The sequence below is a fragment of the Bufo gargarizans genome, chromosome 1 (assembly GCF_014858855.1).
Source record: "Bufo gargarizans isolate SCDJY-AF-19 chromosome 1, ASM1485885v1, whole genome shotgun sequence".
Taxonomy (NCBI): domain Eukaryota; kingdom Metazoa; phylum Chordata; class Amphibia; order Anura; family Bufonidae; genus Bufo; species Bufo gargarizans.
Window position 1 is genome coordinate 220,359,209 of NC_058080.1, and position 22,228 is coordinate 220,381,436.

A 22,228-nucleotide genomic window follows, 5' to 3' on the forward strand; every position below is an offset into this window, starting at 1 on the left:
TTAAAAACCAATGGGGACAAAAAGCAGCCAATCATTTTCTAGCTTTCATTTATATAAAAGAGTTTAGAGAATGTTTCAAGTCTGATCGGTTACTGTTTGAAAATGCAACAGTATATAAAAGACTTATTAGGGCAAATTCACTAATCCTGTAAGTGGCCTAACCTCCGAAAGTCTATCTAGACAGGCATCAGATTTATCAAAGTGGCTCAGGCTGGATGGTAAATGTGGTGCAGGGCTACACACTTTTGTCTAACAAACCAGCACCTGGATCTGAATACTTTTGTAATTGCATATAATTAAAAATTTAGCATAGCCACTGAGTTATTCAATAAAATGTATCTATATAGTGCCACCTGCTGTTTGTTCTTTTCCTTATTTCTTGTCCACCTCACCGAGGTGGTCACACGCGCTCAGTTTAAATCAACTGCCACCAACCATATCTTCTGTTAGGCCCCTTTCACACGGGCATTGCGGGAAAATGTGCGGGTGCGTTACGGGAACACCCGCGATTTTTCTGCGCGAGTGCAAAACATTGTATCGCGTTTTGCACTCGCGTGAAAAAAATCGTGCATGTTTGGTACCCAAACCCGAACTTCTTCACAGAAGTTCTGGTTTGGGATCAGTGTTCTGTAGATTGTATTATTTTCCCTTATAACATGGTTATAAGGGAAAATAATAGCATTCTGAATACAGAATGTATAGTAAAATAGCGCTGGAGGGGTTAAAAAAAATATAAAAAAATTTAACTCACCTTAGTCCACTTGATCGCGAAGCCTGGCATCTCCTTCTGTCTCCTTTGTTGAATAGGACCTGTGGTGAGCATTAAATACAGGTAAAGGACCTTTGATGACGTCACTCCGGTCATCACATGGTACGTCACATGATCTTTTACCATGGTGAATCACCATGGTAAAAGATCATGTGACGTACCATGTGATGACCGGAGTGATGTCATCAAAGGTCCTGTTCCTGTAATTATTGCTCACTACAGGTCCTATTCAACAAAGGAGACAGAAGGAGATGCCGGGCTTCGCGATCAAGTGGACTAAGGTAAGTTAAATTTTTAATTTTTTTAACCCCTCCAGCGCTGTTTTACTATGCATTCTGTATTCAGAATGCTATTATTTTCCCTTATAACCATGTTATAAGGGAAAATAATAATGATCGGGTCACCATCCCGATCGTCTCCTAGCAACCGTGCGTGAAAATCGCACCGCATCCACACTTGCTTGCGATTTTCACGCAACCCCATTCATTTTTATGGGGCCTGTGTTACGCGAAAAACGCAGAATATAGAACATGCTGTGATTTTCACGCAACGCATAAGTGATGCGTGAAAATCACCGCTCATGTGAACAGCCCCAAAGAAATGAATGGGTCAGTATTCAGTGCGGGTGCAATGCGTTCAACTCACGCATCGCATCCGCGCGGAATACTCGCCTGTGTGAAAGGGGCCTTAGACTCTGTGTCAGTTACAGGGAAATAGCTGCAGCAGAAAGGACTTGCCCCTTAAACTGCCAGCCTGAATAAAATCTGGCAGAACAATTGCAGCAACGAATGGGAAGAGCTCTGGTTCCATGTGTGTTAAGAGGGCTGGTTATAGCTTTGTTAGAAAGAGATTGTCATCTAGTATATGATGTCTAATGTTTCATTTTTTATATCAATCATGGCATAACCCCTTTAAGTGGAGAGGATTTCTCTAAAACTAGATACACCAAAAATGTGCCTAATTATGCCAAATTCTGGCACAGTTTATAGGTGTACTTTAGGCCATTGTGAGGCTCATAATCTTCATTTTTATTCATTCTTGCATCGTACTTGCTACCATGTAACTCATTTCTAACTGCAAACATTGGTGTGGGTAGAGATTTACAAGATGACTCAAATTCACAATGGTCTTAGGCTTTTATAGTATTTATAACCCGCCACCTACTCCACTGTTGTCACGCACATATCCGACGATCAGAGAAGAAACAAGCATTTATTTGTACATTGAACACTTTATTTAATTAAATCAGCCATTGTACACGTTGCAGCTATGTATTGTTAGTGTGACTTATTTTTTTGCCATTTTTAACTAAGACATGCCCTCATAGATATATTAGTGTTATCACCATGGGAACAAGATGCTGAATCATCAACTTAAATGTCACTTCTCACAGTAGTAAACTGTTTATAACAGAGCAGAAATGAAAAGGAACCAGGACCCATTGAAGTGAGAACAATTTTATGCTGTTACATAGACGTCATCTGCACTGCAAATAGCACGACCAATTTGTTTCTTCAGACCTTGTAACACAATGGACATGATAGCCCTAAATGACAATAGCTGCAAGACTCCCCTCCAGACGCCACAGTAAGTGACCTGACTTTCCTGCGGAGAAAGTCATTTAGCAATGTCTCTGCCAGAAAGAAATGAAGCTACACAGTAGGTCATTTTCATTAAATAAACCCAAGGACCCTATAGAAGGGATTTAATGAAACCCTATTCATTTACAACTGACATTCAACTCTCTTGGTGGGTCTTTTCCCCCCGAAATCATGAAGAGTAAAGGCCTAATTAGTTTTTTTCTATGATTTTTTTTCATTTTTTTCTGTGTATTATTTATAAATTAGCGTGTTGAGATTAATGCAGTGTTTTGTTCTTTTCCATTCCTAATCTATACTTACATTAAATAAATGGGTTTAAAATGTATAGTGCTTATATGTATTTATATATATATATATTTGTACGTTAAAAGGCTACATACTTTAAACCACAAGAATAAGGTACAGAAGACAAAAAATATTTCCATTTTCTTTATAATCCCTTCTTTTTAAAAAAAAAAGTGCATAAATGCTAGAATCATTTCCAAGGATTAGTCCCGACATAAAAACATAAAAAATAGAAGAACTGAAACCTGCATTGTGTCTTTAGCTTTTGCCATAAAAATAAAATGCAGAAAGAGAAGAGGACACATTTGTGAAAACTGCTTGCTCAGTGCTAAGTGGGTTAACAAGTTCCACACATGATTACAGGAGTTTAATCTTTGTTTAATGCCACATGCATGTGCCATAGGAAATCCTGATAAACAAGGTGATTTAGTATTAACTGGGGGAAGTACCTGTCCCATAACACTATTTACAGTGCCGCCATCAGCAGCCATTTCCGCTAGTAATAGGACTATATGGTCTGCTATGGCAATGACGTGGACACGTGTCTGCAGTGGGGTAGGCAAGGACTCTAGTGTGTGTCCACTTTACAATATTGAAACATTTTGTATGCCTGCCTTCTAAGCAGCAACTTGGTTACTTATTTGGTTATTTTCTTTTTCCTTAGCTCCAGTGGTAGACACTAGAATAACCTGGAGGGGTAATGACGGCACATTGACCATTGGAATTCTGTTCTAAATGCAGAAATCATTGTCAAATCTCTTTCATTCACTACTTTGCCTCCTTCTAAGCAAAGTAAATCAAGGCCTATAGTACCATCTGGTATCTTCAAATCCTCCGAGCACATTCTCTCTGTGTACGTAATATGCTATGGTCCATCCTTTTGAGGTTGTCTTTGCAGACACTATGAAGAGGCCTGTGGACGGAGCTGACATGTAGGAGAGAGGGAACTGAATTTGTCTCAGCTTAAAAAGAGAATATAAGGATATACCATCCGAAAGGAACGGACGCTATCTTTGGTCACAAATTATCTTTGCATTTTACAAACAAAAAACTGATCATTTTGCTTATGACATTTGCAGGACAGGAGTGCCAGTGTTACCCGATGCGCATGGTACCCATGGCCCTTGGGCATGGACTAGAATGTATCTTTTGCATATTGACTACAGATATGTGTTGTAAGTAGAAAGCAGCAGCCTCTCATTTGGCCTTTTTGTCCCAGTCCTCTCCGCAGAAACGGTTGAGAAGTTGCTGAAGGTCAGTCTGGAGGTCATCCTTCTGTAGCACATCAGGGACATCCTCCAGGTGCTCAACAAAAACATGTTTCCCATGCTGGTCCTTCACCACAGTCCTCTTCTGTGTGCTGGCTTTAGTCATCGTTGTTCTGCAGTACATAAACACACGGATCATAGGTTATATTTCCTACAGCAAAGTGGTGTTTCCTCATCCCCCCAGATAGGGTTCTCTATGAATACCCTATCATAAGTAGTATGGTATGTCAGTCATAGAGTTAGTCACAACACATTAGGTCTCATGCCATAGTATTACATCACCTATACAGCAACACACTGACTGCTCACAGCTTCACAATATGAGACACTACTTGCCATGCACATAAGACCTTATACCTACCCTATACATTCCCTGACCTGATACTTACTTTATACTGAGGAGTCGATATCAGAAAACACTAAGCAGTCAAAGGGATGTCGGGGACTTAAAATGCATTGCCATGAGGTTCGATACTGCATTTTCTGAGATTTTTTCCTACGTTCATACAGTAGATGCACACAACTAGGCAACGACAATTTAGCTTGTTAATTAATAAACCAATACACTGTTATCTCCGGTGTTTGCTATGTCGGCTGGAGTGGCGTTCCAGATGGCCGCTATTAAGCAGGATTTAGAGATGAATTTTAAGTAGGATTTTCTTTTAGCTGTTTGTTTTCACATGAATATCCCAATACTGGATGCATAAGGGTGCCTTCACATGTGCTGTCATTTTATGCTGCAAAATCTGCATTATCTGGGGCATAAACTTACACCATGTCTATGCTTTTTCTTGACAAAAGTATTAAAGGGAACCTGCCACTAGGTGCGGGGCCACTAAACCATGAGTATGTCATTATAAAGACCCAAACCTAATGACAGGTTTCCTTGATTTTACAATGTTTCATTAAAAGTTTTCACTTTTTTCAAATAAAGAATTCATAAATATATTAAGAGCTCCCTGAAATCTTATTCAACACATAAAGTAAGACACCGATGATAGAAAAAGGAGAGAAGAAAAAAGGGGGGCTCTGGTGGTAGAGAGGGAAAGGGTGAACGAACCTGGAGACAGGTTACCTTTAGTACATTACAAATGGGCATTGGGCATTCTGTGTGCTGAAAAAAAACACGTCTTAAGCTGTATGTCAGTTTTCTGGCATACAAACGCTGCAAATTGAAGCTATATAACTACATACAATGTGCTCTGGTCTATATTGAAGCTATATACTACATACAAGGTGCTCTGGTCTATATTGAAGCTATATACTACATACAAGGTGCTCTGGTCTATATTGAAGCTATATACAACTACATACAATGCGCTCTGGTCTATATTGAAGCTATATACTACATACAATGCACTCTGGTCTATATTGAAGGTATATATATATGGGTAGCACGGTGCCTTGCAGCGCTGGGGTCCTAGGTTCGAATCCGACCAAGGACAACATCTGCATGGAGTTTGTAGTTTCTCCCCGTGTTTGTGTGAGTTTCCTCCGGGTGCTCCGGTTTCCTCCCACACTCCAAAGACGTACTGATAGGGACCTTAGATTGTGAGCCCCATTGGGGACAGTTGGATGCTGTTGTATGTAAAGCGTTGTGGAATATAGTAGGCTATATAAGTGCATAAAATAATAATATACTACATACAATGCGCTCTGGTCTATATTGAACTATATACTACATACAATGTGCTCTGGTCTATATTGAAATATATACAATGCACTCTGGTCTATATTGACCATATATACTACTATATACAATGCACTCTGGTCTATATTGAAGCTATATACAACTACATACAAGTTGCTCTGGTCTATATTGAAGCTATACACGACTACATACAATGTGCTCTGGTCTATATTGAACTATATACTACATACAATGTGCTCTGGTCTATATTGAACTATATACTACATACAATGCGCTCTGGTCTATATTGAATTATATACTGCATACAATGCGCTCTGGTCTATATTGAACTATATACTGCATACAATGCGCTCTGGTCTATATTGAACTATATACTACATACAATGCGCTCTGGTCTATATTGAACTATATACTGCATACAATGCGCTCTGGTCTATATTGAACTATATACTACATACAATGCGCTCTGGTCTATATTGAACTATATACTACATACAATGCGCTCTGGTCTATATTGAACTATATACTGCATACAATGCGCTCTGGTCTATATTGAACTATATACTACATACAATGCGCTCTGGTCTATATTGAACTATATACTACATACAATGCGCTCTGGTCTATATTGAACTATATACTACATACAATGCGCTCTGGTCTATATTGAACTATATACTACATACAATGCGCTCTGGTCTATATTGAACTATATACTACATACAATGTGCTCTGGTCTATATTGAACTATATACTACATACAATGTGCTCTGGTCTATATTGAACTATATACTACATACATTGCGCTCTGGTCTATTTTGACCATATATACTACTATATACAATGTGCTTTGTGCACTTTGGTTAGATCAGTGATTTTTTTTAACACAGCATGCTGTTAGATATGGCATTTATTTCTGCCAATTTTTCCCATAGGCTTCTCTATAGGCCTATGAAGGTGTTTTTTACAATATTGGTGCCTATGATACTCTTTCACCAAAACCTTATAATGCACCTTAAAGGGGTTTGCCGAGACTTTAATATTGATGACTTCAGGATAAGTCATCAGTATCTGATCGGTGGGGGTATGACACCCGGGATCCCCACTGATCAGCTGTTTGAGAAGGCAGCAGTGTTCACAGTAGCGCCACAGCCTTCTCTCAGCTTTTCCTAGACTAAGTGATGACACGTTCATTGGTCACGTGGGTTTGGCACAGCTCAGATCCATAGAAAGGAATGGCGCCGAGTACAATACCAAGCACATCTGCTGTAGTATGCATGGCACTGTGCTCAGTAAACTGCGACGATGCCTATCAAACATTTGATAGGCAGGGTTCCCGGGTGTCAGACCCCCACCAAAACCCTTTTAATATCCACCATCTTCCAAGTTCTTTGTACACATTTAGATATATTTTTATATGTTCTATTATAATATTAGGTGCAGAACCACATAATGACTGAAACCCCCACAACACCAGACCTGTAGGCTCAGCAGCTCCGCAGCACCCATGGATCTGGGCAACACTTTGGCTTACAGGACAAGTGATTGCCACACAATGCTGCAGCCATGTGAACAGATGGAAATGCTCACTTCTCCATGTGGCATTAGTCCCTAGGCTCAGAGGAAGCAGGCAGAATTTTAATTATGTATTATCAATATTACATTTTGAAGAATGTCACAAAAGGTTAAAGAAATCGTATGGCATACAGTTGTCTGTTACATAAAAGGTTAACACTGAAACCAGTCTGTCACCTACATACAGTAGAGGCAAGAAATATGTGGCGCTATTCCTGATATTATTACTCCCTGGGTTATGCAGTTTCTTATTATTATAGTGAAAATTTGGAATGTAGTTTTTTTCTTATTTGTTAAAGCTGTCCTCAATGATCCCTGAAAGTCTATATGACCCTGTGTCTGTGAAGGTTCTCATTTATCCAGATCATGGTATATCTATCTGAGCTTTCTCAATTCTGAGTGACTGTAGAACGAGTGAAACGTTTTCAAGAAGTCCAGTTGCCTTGATTTATTCTTTACAGATATATGTATAGGTATATATGGGTAACAGATCCTCTTTGCCTGATAGGTGACCATGTCTGTTAGTTTCACTGCAATCAGTTAATGTTGGTGCCATGCCAGCCCAAACCTTTTCATAACAGATCCATCCTGTTTGGTAATCTCTGATTCCACTAAATTTGGCAAGTGAACTTTTACATCTCCACCCACATAGCTTAAAGCCTAAAAAACGAGAGACAGCTCACTGCAGAGTGATTTTATATGTTTTGTTTTTCAAGACATGAATAATACATCGAAACACAGGCAGCCGAATACCCACGTGAGATAATTCTAGAAAACATTGAGGCACAAAAATAACTATGCAATGTTCTTCAGATCTGCCAACAGCAGCAGCCACCCCCTCTACTATTATCTACAAGTACACAGTAGATGCTCTCATTGGGATGTATCAGGCAGCCTTATTTACTCTAGTACTCTAGTATTACCCTAGGTCTTCTGAGATTTCACCTGCCACAGATATATTAGAAACCCCTGATCAACCTTCGTCTGAGAGCGCAATCTTGACTAGCCACAGAAGTGGTATGCACGGGAGTCAGGGGTTTAGAAAAAGTAGCTGGGGGTCCCAGTCATTTCTAGTTATGCCACTATGCCAAGTTATATAGAGGCCAGCCAATAGTGTTATTCCTCATGTACATACACTGTACTACTTATTAATGCTAAGTTTGAAAGTCTACTGTGTTTAGGATATCTAAAAATTCTGTTATCTATCAATCTATCATCTGTCTATGATCTATCATACATATATGTTATATTATCTATCATATGCCTGTCTATCTATCTTTGTTCAAGTCAGTGATGGCGAACCTATTACAGGCCGAGTGCCCAAACTTCAAATCAAAACCCACTTAATTATTCCAAAGTGCCAACCAGGCAATTTACCCTGAATACTACAGTCCAATATAGTATATCTTCCATGTACTTTATCATTTAGCTAAAATAGCCTGCCTACATTCAGTGCGCTGCCTGTGCTGTCCATAGTGCGCCCTGCGCTGATGAATAGGAGGAAAAGTCTACGGCATATTGGTACACCATAGACTTATTCCAGGGTGTGGGTGCCCACAGAGAGGGCTCTGAGTGCTGCCTCTGGCACCTGTGCCATAGGTTCGCCAGCACTGGTCTATGTACTTGTGTGCTGTAAAACAAACCTCACAGCCCTCAGCTCTACCAGACTATTGTGCTGTGGGGTTTCTGCCTGGATTCCCCAGCTCCACAATGTTATTCTCCACATCCCTGGAGTGCTATAATTCTGTAACATGATGTTCTAGACGTGTGCCGGCGCTGGGGGATATTTGCATATACCAACATATTTACAAACAGTGTTTCCCTCTGGATGTTGTTAGATTAATTAACAGATTGGAGAGAAGAATTTACTACGTTTTTCAAGCCTTCAATCATCCCGATTATTCTGGAAACACATTTCTTGTGTAAACAACAATACTCATTGGGAATTGGGCAAATGTAATAAATCAAGCACTGAGCACTTGTACGCTGCGCACTGATATTTTTTTTACTGGTTGTTAAGTAGAGAAGAGGCAAAGAGGCATTTCTCATTTTATGTTTTCTTTGGAGCATTTGGATAAGTTTGATATCACATGTGAAAATACAAAGGGAGATTTGTTGGTTCAGAGTGAAAGTGGAGAAGTTGCATATAGCAGTCAATCAGGTTTCAACTTCAGGATGCCTTTAGGAGCAGTAGATATTGTTGCCGAAATTTCATCAACTGAAAATCTGTTCCATTCATCTTAATGGGATTATTTTGGCAGCAAGCACATGGATGTCTTCAAGCTCCAGTCAGAAGAATGGAACTGACTTTCAGTCACAGAAACTTCTGCAACAAAAACTGCATGTGTGTAGAAATCTTATAGGGAGTACATCACCTATCTAACTACATATAGTACATAGACACCTGATTAAAGCGCTATTATACCAGTGTTGATTGGAGGCTCCATGCACGTGTTTTGATACATTAATATGCAAATTTGGCATTTGATACAGTTGACAAACTCCCTTTAAAGAGATTAAGTGAACGGGAGCTGAGCTGTAGTAACCTGGCACTGTCACTACACCTTTGTATGGTGCTGGCAGCTGCTCGGTTGGGGTGCAGCCCAACCGAGCTATCCTGAGGATAGGTCACCAATAGAGTTAAGCGAACCTGTCTTTTGGCAGGTTCGAGTTTGGGTCCAGGGTTTAAGTGAATTACGTAATAGATTATGTTCTCACGGAATCCATCACGTAATTCAATGCCGGCATGCTGCATAATACAAGTGTATGGCCAGCTCCGAGGGTTCCGTTCTGCTGGAAATACACTTGTATTATGACTGCATGCAAAATGGAATACCTCTAAAGGTATTCCATTTGTCATGCCAGCATTGAATTACGTTATGGATTCCCCGAGAACGGAATCTATTACGTAATTCACTTAAGCCCTGAACCCGAAACTGACGCTCAACTCTAGTCATCAATATTAAAGGAACTGGCCCACGAACAACATTTATAACCTATCCATTACATAAGTGACAGATGTATGATCGCTAATGGTCCAACTCCTGGGACACCCACTAATCACAAGAACAGGGTTCCCTGAATCCCCTGCATGAATGGAGAGGTAGTAAGCATAACGGACCACCGCTCCATTCACTTTTATAAGACTTCACTTTTGCTGGCCTCCCAGCAAATCCTCTACTGCACCTTGTTACCTGCTCAAAGTCATCCTTGGCTGATGGTAAATCAGATGCTACACTAGAGTCTCCAAAATATCTTTCTGTCCTTTCACCATGGACCATGGTGGTCTTCACAACTTTGCTGACCTTACGTCCTTCCACAGGTTCAGCTTCAAATTCTGATGATATAACTCTTGGCTCAGAGAATGAGATCTGGTGACACAATGTTATTTTTCAACATTTTTAGTGGCTTTATTTTTTCCACCCAGGACAGTTATTAAATACTTTTAGCAGGGTTGTCCAGGCTCAGGATGGGGCATAAAAACCAGATTGGCTGGGGTTCAACTCCCAGCACGCCCGTCAATCAGCTGTTTGAAGGGCCACAGTGCTTGTGCGAGCTTTGCTTCCTCTTTAGTGTTTGCCTGCACTACATTGTAGGGACGGTGGATTGTAATTCACTTGAATGGTACGAACAGCTGTTAATGACACTGCACCACCACTACCATGTAGATAGCGTGCAGATAGACACTGAAGAAGACGCAGCGCTCACAGGCGCACCATCGCTCTTCAAATAGCTGATTGGCAGGGATGCTGGGAGTCAGACTCCGCCGATCTGATACCGATGACCTGTCCTGTGGATAGGTCATCAATTTCTGTAGCCCGGGCAACCTCTTTAGCAAGGCATAAGAACTGTCTCCCAAGAACACAACACTGAAGAACAATGCAGTAAGGAACAGTAATGAGACAAGATGTTACACATACTGTAAAATTGAGTGTAGTGTACTTTGTAACAATACCTATTATACCCGTCCAGTGTAAAAGCCCACATTTATCCAGCGTAAAGTGGTGAAAAAGGGTTTTTATCAAACAAAACAACATGACTTACTTGCAAGACTCCCTGATATCTCTGCCTGCAACAGGGGATACAAATGATTCTGAACTAGTGCAACAAACCTCAGCTCTCACTGTCATGAGAAGAGCAGTTTTGATGGGCTTCAAGACATCATGAAACCTCCCCCGCCACCTCCGTGAGGAGAAGCCTCTGAATTTCATTTCCCAGCATCTGATTTACCCCATTACTCAAATTATTCTGCTTGCAAAAAGGGTGATTCAGGTAATAGGTATATCATAGGAAATTGCAGCAAATGCATTTCCATAGTACACAAGGCGATGATTGACGGCGCCTCTTCATAACTTCGGTGGAACCACCTCCAGCTTAGGGCTTTATTAAGACTGGCGTCTAAAATGCCAGTCTTAATAAATGTGCCCCATTCTTTTTTTTTTGCATGGGAATCAGATGGTTGATGAATGTAGATATCCATAAGACGTAAACTCTTTTTTCATATTTTTTGACATCTTGTGCGAATATATCGGGTTTAGAGATAAGTTAGGCTAGTTTCACAGCCTGCCGGATCCTTGGTACCGCTAGTGCACCGTGCCGCCGGAAGTCCGCTCTGGACCCATTCACTATAATGGGGGCGGGCCGGAGGTCCTGCCGCAGCATGGCAAAGATGCCGAGAGGTGTCCGGAATAAAACTACTACATGTCCTAGTTTTATTTCGGCCAACTCTTGGCATGTTTGCCGTGCTGCAGCCGAACCTCCTGCCGGCCCCCATCATAGTGAATGGGGCCGGAGAGGACTTCCGGCGGCACGAGTGCACTAGCGGTAGCACTGATGCCGCTAGTGTGAAAGTAGCCTTAAAAGGGTTTTCCAAGATTTTAATACTGATGACCTATCCTCTGAATAGGTCAGAAGTGTCTGATCGGTGGGGATCCGACACCTGGGACCCCCGCCGATCAGCAGTTTGAGAAGGCCAAGGTGCTCACAGGCACGCCAGAGCCTTCTCAAACAATCAGTAGGGGTCCCGGATATCGGACCCCCACTGATCAGATACTGATGACCTATCCAGAGGATAGGTCATCAGTAGAAAACTCCTGTAAAACTCCTTGAAGGAAGGACATATCTGTATTTATCAATTTGCAGTTCCTACAGCTCTAGAACATGCTGCCTACAGATAAACCTGCATGATACCCGTGATTGTTTCTAGTTCTCTGATTATGTATATACTATTAAACACGTCTTTAGCTATGCTCACCTCAGACTGCTTACTGTCACTTTTGAGTACGGTGCGTTTCACGACTTTAGACACAGAGTCGCCATCTTCTATAGTCACTGGTTCCTGTGATCCCCCCTGTGCCACTACTTCTTCACTTTCTGTACCATCAGGCAATACAAATCTTCTAATAATTTTCCTTGTGACCTGGTTATAGAGAAAGGGAATGTGTAGATCAAAGTGCTAACTAATGAGGTCTTCTACATACATGCACCTTTATGTCTTACACAGGTGACCACTCAGTAGATACAATAAAGAGTGACATATATCGAGCTGAATACACAGATAGATGGAGATGGTAACACCCAATGGTCTCACAGAGTTCTGAAACCGTCACCTCTCCAGACATGTACATACTATGTAATAACAATAATAAAGCATCTATTTATATGACTCTAAGCTGTGCAATTCCTCAATTATTCCTTCTAGAAGTTTATGAATGAAATTCCAACTGGGTCTTACAATGTTTAATCAGTGCTGCCAGTGCACAGACATCCCCCCAACTGATATCATAAAGTTAGAAATTCATTCATAAACTTCTACTAGGAATAACAGAGAAATGGCAACACATAGCCGTAACAATAGAGCCTGCAGAATTGTTATTGCTTGAGGAATGCAAACAGTTAAAAAATACATTTTAAGTTTTCTGGGTTCAAAGAAATAAAGTGGAATGATTACCTAAATGAAAACTTCTGTGGCTTACTAATATACTTTTTATTTCAGGTCACGATTTCCAAAGTCTCAGCAGTGAAATGTGCAGTCATGGTGGATGGCCGCTGAGGCCACTGATTGACTGTCAGCCGTGATGTTAAGGAGGTCACAAGTCCGGCCAGACAGGGACCGCAAACACCTAGCTCAGCCATCCCAATTTTTTTCAGGGCCCCTCTTAAAGGGGTTGTGTCACGTAACACATTCTACATTTTTCAAACCAGCAGTAGGATCTGAATACTTTTGTAATTGCATGTAATTAAAAATGTAGTATAGCCAGTGAGTGATTCATTAAAATGTATCTGTATAGCGCCACCTGCTGTTTGTTCTTTTCCTTATTTTTGTCCGTCTCACTGAGCTGATCGAACATTCTCAGTTTAAGGGCTCTCGCAAACGGCCGTGGGAACCAATGCACGGGCAACATCCGTGCGGCGGCCAGGACGGATCGAGACCCATTCAACCTGAATGGGTTCGTGATCCGTCCACACCGTAAAAAAATAGAAAATGTTCTATTTTTTTGCAGTGCGGAGGCATAGACAGAAACACCATGGAAGCACTCCGTAGTGCTTCCGTGGGCTTCCAAGCTTCCATTCCGCACCGCATCTCCCACACTGCGGACCCATTCAAGTGAATGGGTCCACATCCGTGATGCAGAGTGCACACGGCCGGTGCCGTGTATTGCGGACCCGCTATATGCGGGTCACGATACGGCCACAGCCCAGCAACGGCCGTGTGCAGGAGCCCTAAATCTTCAACTGCCACCAGCGATACATTCTGTTAGAAGCTGTGACAGTTACAGGGAGAGAGCTGTAGCAGAAAGGACACACCCCCTGAGCTGCCAGGCTGAAGATAATCTAGCAGAACAATTGGCGCAATGAATGGGGAGATCTCTGGATCCATGTGAGGTACACGGCTGGTTCTAGCTTTGCTAGAAAAGCATTGTCATGTACTATATGATGTCAGATTTTTTATATCAATTATGGCATAATCCCTTTAACTAGTTGCACACTAGTGATAAAATCTACCTGAGTATCTGGCATAGCCGGATACTCCAAAGGAAACATTTCCAGCAAACATTAAAATATTGCAAGCTTTATTTCCAAACTTTTAGAAACAAAATTTACACATCATTAAAAATCTGACATGTTTCGGACACAAAATGTGTCCTTAAAGTGATTCTCCGGGAATTTAGAAAATAAAAATACTTAAAGGGAACCTGTCACCTGGATTTTGGGTATAGAGCTGAGGACATGGGCTGCTAGATGGCCACTAGCACATCCGCAATACCCAGTCCCCATAGCTCTGTGTGCTTTTATTGTGTAAAAAAACAACAACGATTTGATACATATGCAAATTAACCTGAGATGAGTCCTGTACGTGAGATGAGTCAGGGACAGGAATCATCTCAGGTTAATATGTATAAAATCATGTTTTTTTACACAATAAAAGCACACAGAGCTATGGGGACTGGGTATTGCGGATGTACTAGCGGCCATCTAGCAACCCATGTCCTCAGCTCTATACACAAAATCCCGGTGACAGGTTCCCTTTAAATATTACTTCATTGTAAATATATTCCCAAATATTAAAAAAATATACTGGGCACTCTCACTTATGTAGAACCATACAGTTTATTACAGTACATATAATCATAAACGCACAATCGCAATAATATAAAATTAGATCGTAAATAAAATAGTAAAATAAAAAACTCCTAAAATCACTATAATAAAATGGATCCAAAAAAATGGTGAGGAAAAGTTAGTCCATATGTATCAGACTGATAGTGGGTGGTCCTCGATAATTAAAGATGGGATTTAGTGTCCTGTACAATATACAGTCCCACTTTTGAAGAAAAGTAAAGATGCTACGGTTTGTAGACAATCACTTGAGTGGGTCTATTTGCGGCGTCCCGCTGGTACTCACTGCGCAGTGAAATCTTGTGTAGATCTTCAGCTTGTAATCCAGAAGTTACTCCTGTCCGCTCCTGTCGACACCGGATGCTGCTGTAACTTGCTTGCCCGTGTTGAGTCCTTTAGCCGCCGCTCCGTAGTATCAAAGAGCCGGCAGACAATGAAGCTTATACTCACTCTCCCCTCGTCGGATACACTGCGCCACGCTACTATGTAGCCTCGTGTATTGCGCTTGTAGTTACCGATGTGTCAGGGATCCGTCCCTGACTTCAAAGGAGGATGCAACTTAAAGTGCTCTCTATCCTTTCAGCAGATCAGTCCTTACACAGTCACATAACCAGCAGACCTGCTGGTTATGTGACTGTGTAAGGACTGATCTGCTGAAAGGATAGAGAGCACTTTAAGTTGCATCCTCCTTTGAAGTCAGGGACGGATCCCTGACACATCGGTAACTACAAGCGCAATACACGAGGCTACATAGTAGCGTGGCGCAGTGTATCCGACGAGGGGAGAGTGAGTATAAGCTTCATTGTCTGCCGGCTCTTTGATACTACGGAGCGGCGGCTAAAGGACTCAACACGGGCAAGCAAGTTACAGCAGCATCCGGTGTCGACAGGAGCGGACAGGAGTAACTTCTGGATTACAAGCTGAAGATCTACACAAGATTTCACTGCGCAGTGAGTACCAGCGGGACGCCGCAAATAGACCCACTCAAGTGATTGTCTACAAACCGTAGCATCTTTACTTTTCTTCAAAAGTGGGACTGTATATTGTACAGGACACTAAATCCCATCTTTAATTATCGAGGACCACCCACTATCAGTCTGATACATATGGACTAACTTTTCCTCACCATTTTTTTGGATCCATTTTATTATAGTGATTTTAGGAGTTTTTTATTTTACTATTTTATTTACTATCTAATTTTATATTATTGCGATTGTGCGTTTATGATTATATGTACTGTAATAAACTGTATGGTTCTACATAAGTGAGAGTGCCCAGTATATTTTTTTAAAATTTCATTTATCCCCCATTAGAGGAAGGACGGATCCTCTCTACTGTGAGCACCTTCTCCATATTTTTCCACAGCCCTGTGCGTCTCACAACCTGTAGTTTTTTTATATTCCCAAATACTTTTCATTATTTATAATGGCTCGTTTTGTTTAGGGAGCAATCATTAGGAGAAACAAAATGACCGCCGTCCTATTAATACACACAAAACCTGCCCTAATCACACAGGTAAAGAGCTGCCTCATCATGTCAGGGATTATGATCCTGAATACAGATTATAAGAACTTTAACTGAATCTCTGTAGGAATGGAGTTCCTGAGGAGACATGAAGTACAGAGAGGAGGGACAGGACAGACTGTGGTAATGGAGACTGCATACAAGAGCTGCTGCTCATTAGCCACATCATCCCCACCTCATCTCTGTACTTCATGCCTCCTCATGAACTATATTCCTACAGAGATTTAGCTGAAGATCATACTAAAATGTATTCAGGATCATAGAAGAAGATGAGGCAGCTCTTTGGCTCAATGCTCTGAACTAACTTGTCCTCCTGTGTGACTAGGACAGGTTTTGTGTGTACTAATAGGACAGCGGCCATTTTATTCCTCCTTATGATCGCTCCACAGACAAAACGAACCATTATAACTAATGAAAGGTATTTGGGAATAGATTTATAATAAAGTAATATGTAAGTATTGTCATTTTCCGAATTCCCGGAGAACCCTTTTAATCATAGCTAAACTTCAGTAAGTAATCCCAACAGTTCCAAACAAAGCAGCTCTCAACTTCTTAGCTCGTCAAGAGCAAGGATACAGCCTGGACACGGCCGTGAGTATGCAGGAAAAAGGATAATTGATGCAGCTCTGTAAGACGAACATACCTTTATTTCTTGCAGTATAAAAACTCCAAAACACACATCGTAACAATCTAGGCGTTTCGGACCATCACATGTCGGTCCTTACTCATAGGTAAGGACCAACATGTAATGGTCCAAAACGCGTAGATTGTTACGATGTGTGTTTTGGAGTTTTTATACCGCAAGAAATAAAGGTGTGTTCGTCTTACAGAGCTGGATCAATTATCCTTTTTCCTGCAAGCTTCAGTAAGTGTATCCACAGATTAATATACAAATACACATTGTGCGTCCGAATCGTCAGCTTTTTAATGATGTGTACGCTTCGTTTTTAAAAGTCTGGCAATAAAGCTTGCAATATTTGAAAGGAAGATACGCTTGCTGGACAATTTTTCTTTGGATTATTCCTGTGACTGCTTCACCTGGGAGTCGGCCCAGTGATGTCTCGTGCACCAATGTGGAGATGGAAGGCGGAGGTGAGCTGTGAACCGTTTTGTTTTATATTAGATAGCCGGATACTGCCTTCCCCTGTCGGAGCCCTTTTACTATAATGGGACCGACCTGTTTCCGGAATTAGTGCCGAGATACGGCCAGACAAATACTGTTGTAAGCACTGGTTTCTGTCCGGCCGAATCCCAGCTCTAGTGCTGGAAACAGGACGGATCCCCACGGGGTCCCATTATAGTCAATGTGCCGGTGGTGCTACGGCCATTTCCGGCTATCAGCTGGAAGATTTTATCGCTATTATGAAACTAGTTTTATATTAATCTTTAAAGGACTATGGTCATTTTCTGCTGATGCCATCTACTTTTGGATGCCAGAGAACTGGTTTGACAAAAGGGCAGGACTTAGTGTTCCTGGCAGTGGTGGAAGACGGATATTTGCCTTACAAGGCAGACAACAGTTTGTGAGGAGGGGAATGGGAAGGAGGGGATTTAGCAAATGGATGCACCGTCACAATCAATATACTCTTAGGGTAAATGCACACGATCAGGATTGCGTGCAGATTTTCTGCACGGATTTGCGTGCGGGAAATCCACACCGTAGCTCATGCAGATTGTATTCTATGAGAATTTGAAATTCTCATGCACACGATGCAGATTTTTTTGTGCGCATTTTGACTTACGGTACGGATTTTAAAATCCACAGCATGTCAATTTATTTTATTTTTCCTGACTGGATTTTCTCCATTCACTTCAATGGGGAGAGTACAATCCGCATGCAGAAAATTTGCAATAAAATCCACATGGAAATCTGCACCAATTGATGCGGATTGACTGCACAGATTTTCCTGCGAACACCTGTGGATTTCAGAGCAGATTATCCGCAAATAAATACTGAATGTGTGCATTTACCCTTAAGACCACTTTCACATCTGCGTTTTTGTCGGACCCATCAGGGGTTCAGCAAATACGCATCCTGTCAATAAAACAACTGTCTGCGTCCGTACAGAACGGATCCGGTTGTATTATCTCCAAAATGAACAAGACGGATACGGCACTAAAACCATTGTAAAAACAGATCCGGCGCCATTGACTTACATTGTGTTTCATGGCGGATCTGTCTTGCTCAGTATCCCATAACGCACACAAAGACACTGCTTGCAGCGGTTTTGTGTGTGCCATGGGAACGCAACGAAACGCAAGAGAATGCATTCTGGTGCACTCCGTTCAAGTTTGTTCAGTTTTGTCCCTATTGAAAATGAATGGGGAGAAAACTGGAGCATTTTGCTTTGAGATCCAATCCGTACAGCAAAACGCAGATGTGAAAGTAGCCTAACAAATAATTTTTTTTTAATTTTTAAAAGCACAGTTAGGGTAAGATTACATCTGCAGCAGAGGATCTGTTTGGGGACTTCTCCGCAAATACCATTTAAAATGCTAGAGAAAAAGAATCCTGCATGCCAGACTTGTTCCCCTCACTTAAATTCCAGACTTCTGAACGAAAACTGAACAGAACCCAATATAATCAATGGGTTCCATTTGTATAGTTCAGGCCAGCTATGTGTTAAATATGAAACTTTTGTTTTGCTAGAATGGAGCAGAAGAATGGAAATAAATAGCAGTGAGGTGAACACCGCCTTAGGAAAAGTAAAAATAATGGCGCCATTTCATATTATTGGCATGTACCTTCTTTACCACGATATGGCCATGCTCATCTGTGTATTGCTCTTCTGTTACGGTTTCAGGAAGGATGTCTGACATATTGTCCGCCTAAATTTAAAAGAAAAAAGAGCTGACATTTAGCATCTTGATACGTTACATAGTAACCCCGTCCACATTAGTAGGTGCATTAAAATAGATCTCTAAAAGTAACAAACATTAACTCTAAAAATAAATCTGCAAAAAAAAAGCCTAAAGTGTCAGGTTCATGCATGGGACCTTGGACAAAAGTGCAGTAGTCGACCTTGGATTGCAGACAGATCTGTGATCAGGATTGGGTTGGTCTTCTATCTGAACTTTTGAAGGTGTGGTGAGGAAGCTCATAATCTACTTTCTGGACTGGCCATGGTGGAAGGTGCTGATTAGTCACAGAACTGGGCATGCACTAGTTGGGAATCATGCAGACAGCCATGTTAATCAGTACATAGTTGCATTGCATGGCCATCAAAGACTCCTTGCCGGGAATTTGTAGCCACCGGCTGAGGGACGTGCAAGAGTTAAACGCTGTGTACCTGAATAATCACACGGCGACGAACGACTCTGGTAGTTACCATCTCGTCCTCATCTGAGTGCGTCTCTAGCTCACCTAGCTCCTCTGCTAGCTCCTGGTGGAGGCATGGAAGCAGTACTCTTTACTATCCTACATATTTGGCTTCCATAAATTCTATGTTAAAGTGAACGGGTCACTATGAAAATGCAATGTGATCTTTAGGCAGCATGTTATAGAGCAGAGCAGATTGATGTATAGTTTTATGGTTAAAGATCCATAACCTGTCATTTAAACATTTACATTCCTGATCATTCTGGGCTTTGAAGTCCAGGAGTCGGTCCTATCAGTGATTGGCAGCTATCTCTGTATACACAGTCATAGCGGGAAGCCTGTCAATCACTGATAGGACCTAGGACTTCAAAGCCCAGAATGGGCAGGAATATAAATGTATAAATATTTATACTGCATCTTTTCCCACAAACCTATATATCAATCTGCTCAGCTTCTCCTGCTCTATAACATGTTGCCTGCAGACTGCATTGCATTTTCATAGTGACAAGTTCCCTTTAAAATGTAACTTGTGAACTAATAACAAATGGACAATGTGGAATATAAGTTTCCAGCAAACAAATATACCATCGTAATTACACAAATTATTCTTTAATGTTTTACCGTTGTATTCATTTAGAAAGCCTATAGCGCGATCAGGATATAAAATACAAGGTAAAAGTAGCAAACATGAATTAGTCTGTGAAATGAGCTGTTCCCAGAAACTTCTTTTCATAGTACAAAACTTGGTCTTTAAGTAGCTTAAATGGCTTTTACCACAAACAAATATTAATTTACTCTGAAATTAGCACAAAAAAAACTTGATGTTGCTAGTACATCCTTGTTATGGTGCTCCCTGGTGTTCCATTAATTTCCGCTCAGAATGTCGACCTAATGTGTTCGGTGTTGGTGTCTCAAATGCTCATTCCTATCACCCAAATCCTCTTGTAACGAGGTACCGGGTGATTATTGAGATTGTACAGGCCAGTGTATTCACAATATGAATTAGCGTAAACAAAGCGGCTTCTTCTTACCAGGCCTGGACACATTAGGTGGACATTCTGAAAGGGAATCAAGAGAACACCTGGGGGCATCATAACAAGTATAACAGTGATACTAGATACAGGAGCATTCTAATTGAAAAATGTTGATGTTTTGTGTGATCTAACAGAGTCATGTAATATATACTCATGGGACAACCTCTTTAAATGGGTTTTCCAGGATACATTTTTGTTCTTTTGGCCATAAATGGCCATGATACTAGTAAAAAAAAAATTAGGCAGTTCTTATTACTCCTTACAACTCCAAACATGTGAACTTGCATGAGGGCTCAGCCCGTATATGCACCATATGAGCAGGACAAAGAAAGTTAGCCTTGACTGCATTTTTGATATGTGGCTGCCACCAGAGAGGGATGGTGTGGGAAGTAATAAAAGCTTTCTCATTTTGAATAAAGATAAAAGTGTAGTTTATTATAGAAAAATGGCCCCAAAAAAATCTAATCCTGGAAAACCTCTTTGATGTATTGATCTTTATGACTATGCAATCTAATAAATTATTGTATTTGGTAGCTATATAAGTCAGTGCTTATTCTGTGGGGTAGGACCAAGAAGCATAGCAATAAAGGTATGATATGCTAGGATAAAACAGACTCATAAGCCAACCTAGGAAGGGTGTGAAATGCAGCCCTGTTGTTTGTAGAAAAAGAGAGACATAGTTGGAATCTGACAGGGATACAGGTAGGCATCAGTTTTAACCATGTCTGGCCCAGCTGGCTACCTACCATTTAAGAGTCTGAACAGTGGCTATTCTGTAGTCCCCTTATGTGAATAATCCTAATGAATCCATAGATGAAATGGTCACTGTCATTCAACTTTGCATAACTCAATAGTAAAGGTGAATGTAAGAAATGTCGTAATATATCTTAGCGTAGAAAAATGCTTTTCTCCCACCAGAACTCTTCTAAACTAAAATTCCTACCAGCTCACTGAAGGATCAGATTACATGCTGGCTACAGAAGTCTATGGAGAATGAGCTGCAGTTTGAGAGAAGAGGCCAAAAAAGAGACAGACACACATGCTGGCCATAAAAAATTTATGAAGAGCGTAAGAAAATGTTGATATGGGGAAAATAAGAAATTCTTCTCTGATAAGATATATTACAAAGTTTCTTATATTCACCTGTATTAGTGATCTGTGCAAAGCTTGTCGAAAGGACAGTGACCATTTAAGTCTGATGGTGGCAATATATCCCCCATCTTTAGCTGTATGTAACCCTGTCAATATCATAATTCTGCAACATCACTCCCCACAAAAGTAGTCAATTTTTCAGAACCATTATGCTGAAAATGTGTTCTAGTTCAGCATAATTAAAAATTGTCCTGTTATCTAGAATAATTACTACTACTCCCCACTTGCATTTGCAGAATGTATGGTATCTGTGGTAGGGCAGGAAAAAGATGCATTCATATGACTACCAAAGCAATGTAATTGCTGAGTGTTACACAGCACAACAGCTTGACATCCTACATAATTATTTTAAAAGCAGATGGGCATTGTCAATTTTCAAAGCTGCAACTTCTTCCAAATTAACCAAAACTAATTTCCAAAAAAGCCGATT

At 40.9% G+C, this 22,228-nt stretch overlaps 1 protein-coding gene across 50 annotated transcripts in view; it reads right to left on the reverse strand.

Annotated features, from left to right (window-relative positions):
* Nucleotides 1-1,980: 1,980 nt before the first annotated feature.
* The window catches only part of ANK2 (ankyrin 2), a 524,175-nt gene continuing 503,927 nt past the window's right edge, over nt 1,981-22,228 (reverse strand). For 45 of the 50 annotated variants that reach the window (XM_044301490.1, XM_044301541.1, XM_044301518.1 and 42 more), the window contains 6 exons: nt 19,584-19,676; nt 19,039-19,122; nt 12,404-12,568; nt 10,344-10,520; nt 7,718-7,809; nt 1,981-4,036 (listed from right to left, as the gene is read on the reverse strand). In XM_044301490.1, the coding sequence (XP_044157425.1) occupies nt 3,853-4,036; nt 7,718-7,809; nt 10,344-10,520; nt 12,404-12,568; nt 19,039-19,122; nt 19,584-19,676 (795 nt within the window). In that variant the 3' untranslated portion in view covers nt 1,981-3,852. The remainder of the gene's footprint in view (nt 4,037-7,717; nt 7,810-10,343; nt 10,521-12,403; nt 12,569-19,038; nt 19,123-19,583; nt 19,677-22,228) is intronic. The other 5 variants (XM_044301701.1, XM_044301708.1, XM_044301458.1 and 2 more) reach the window with 3 other exon arrangements.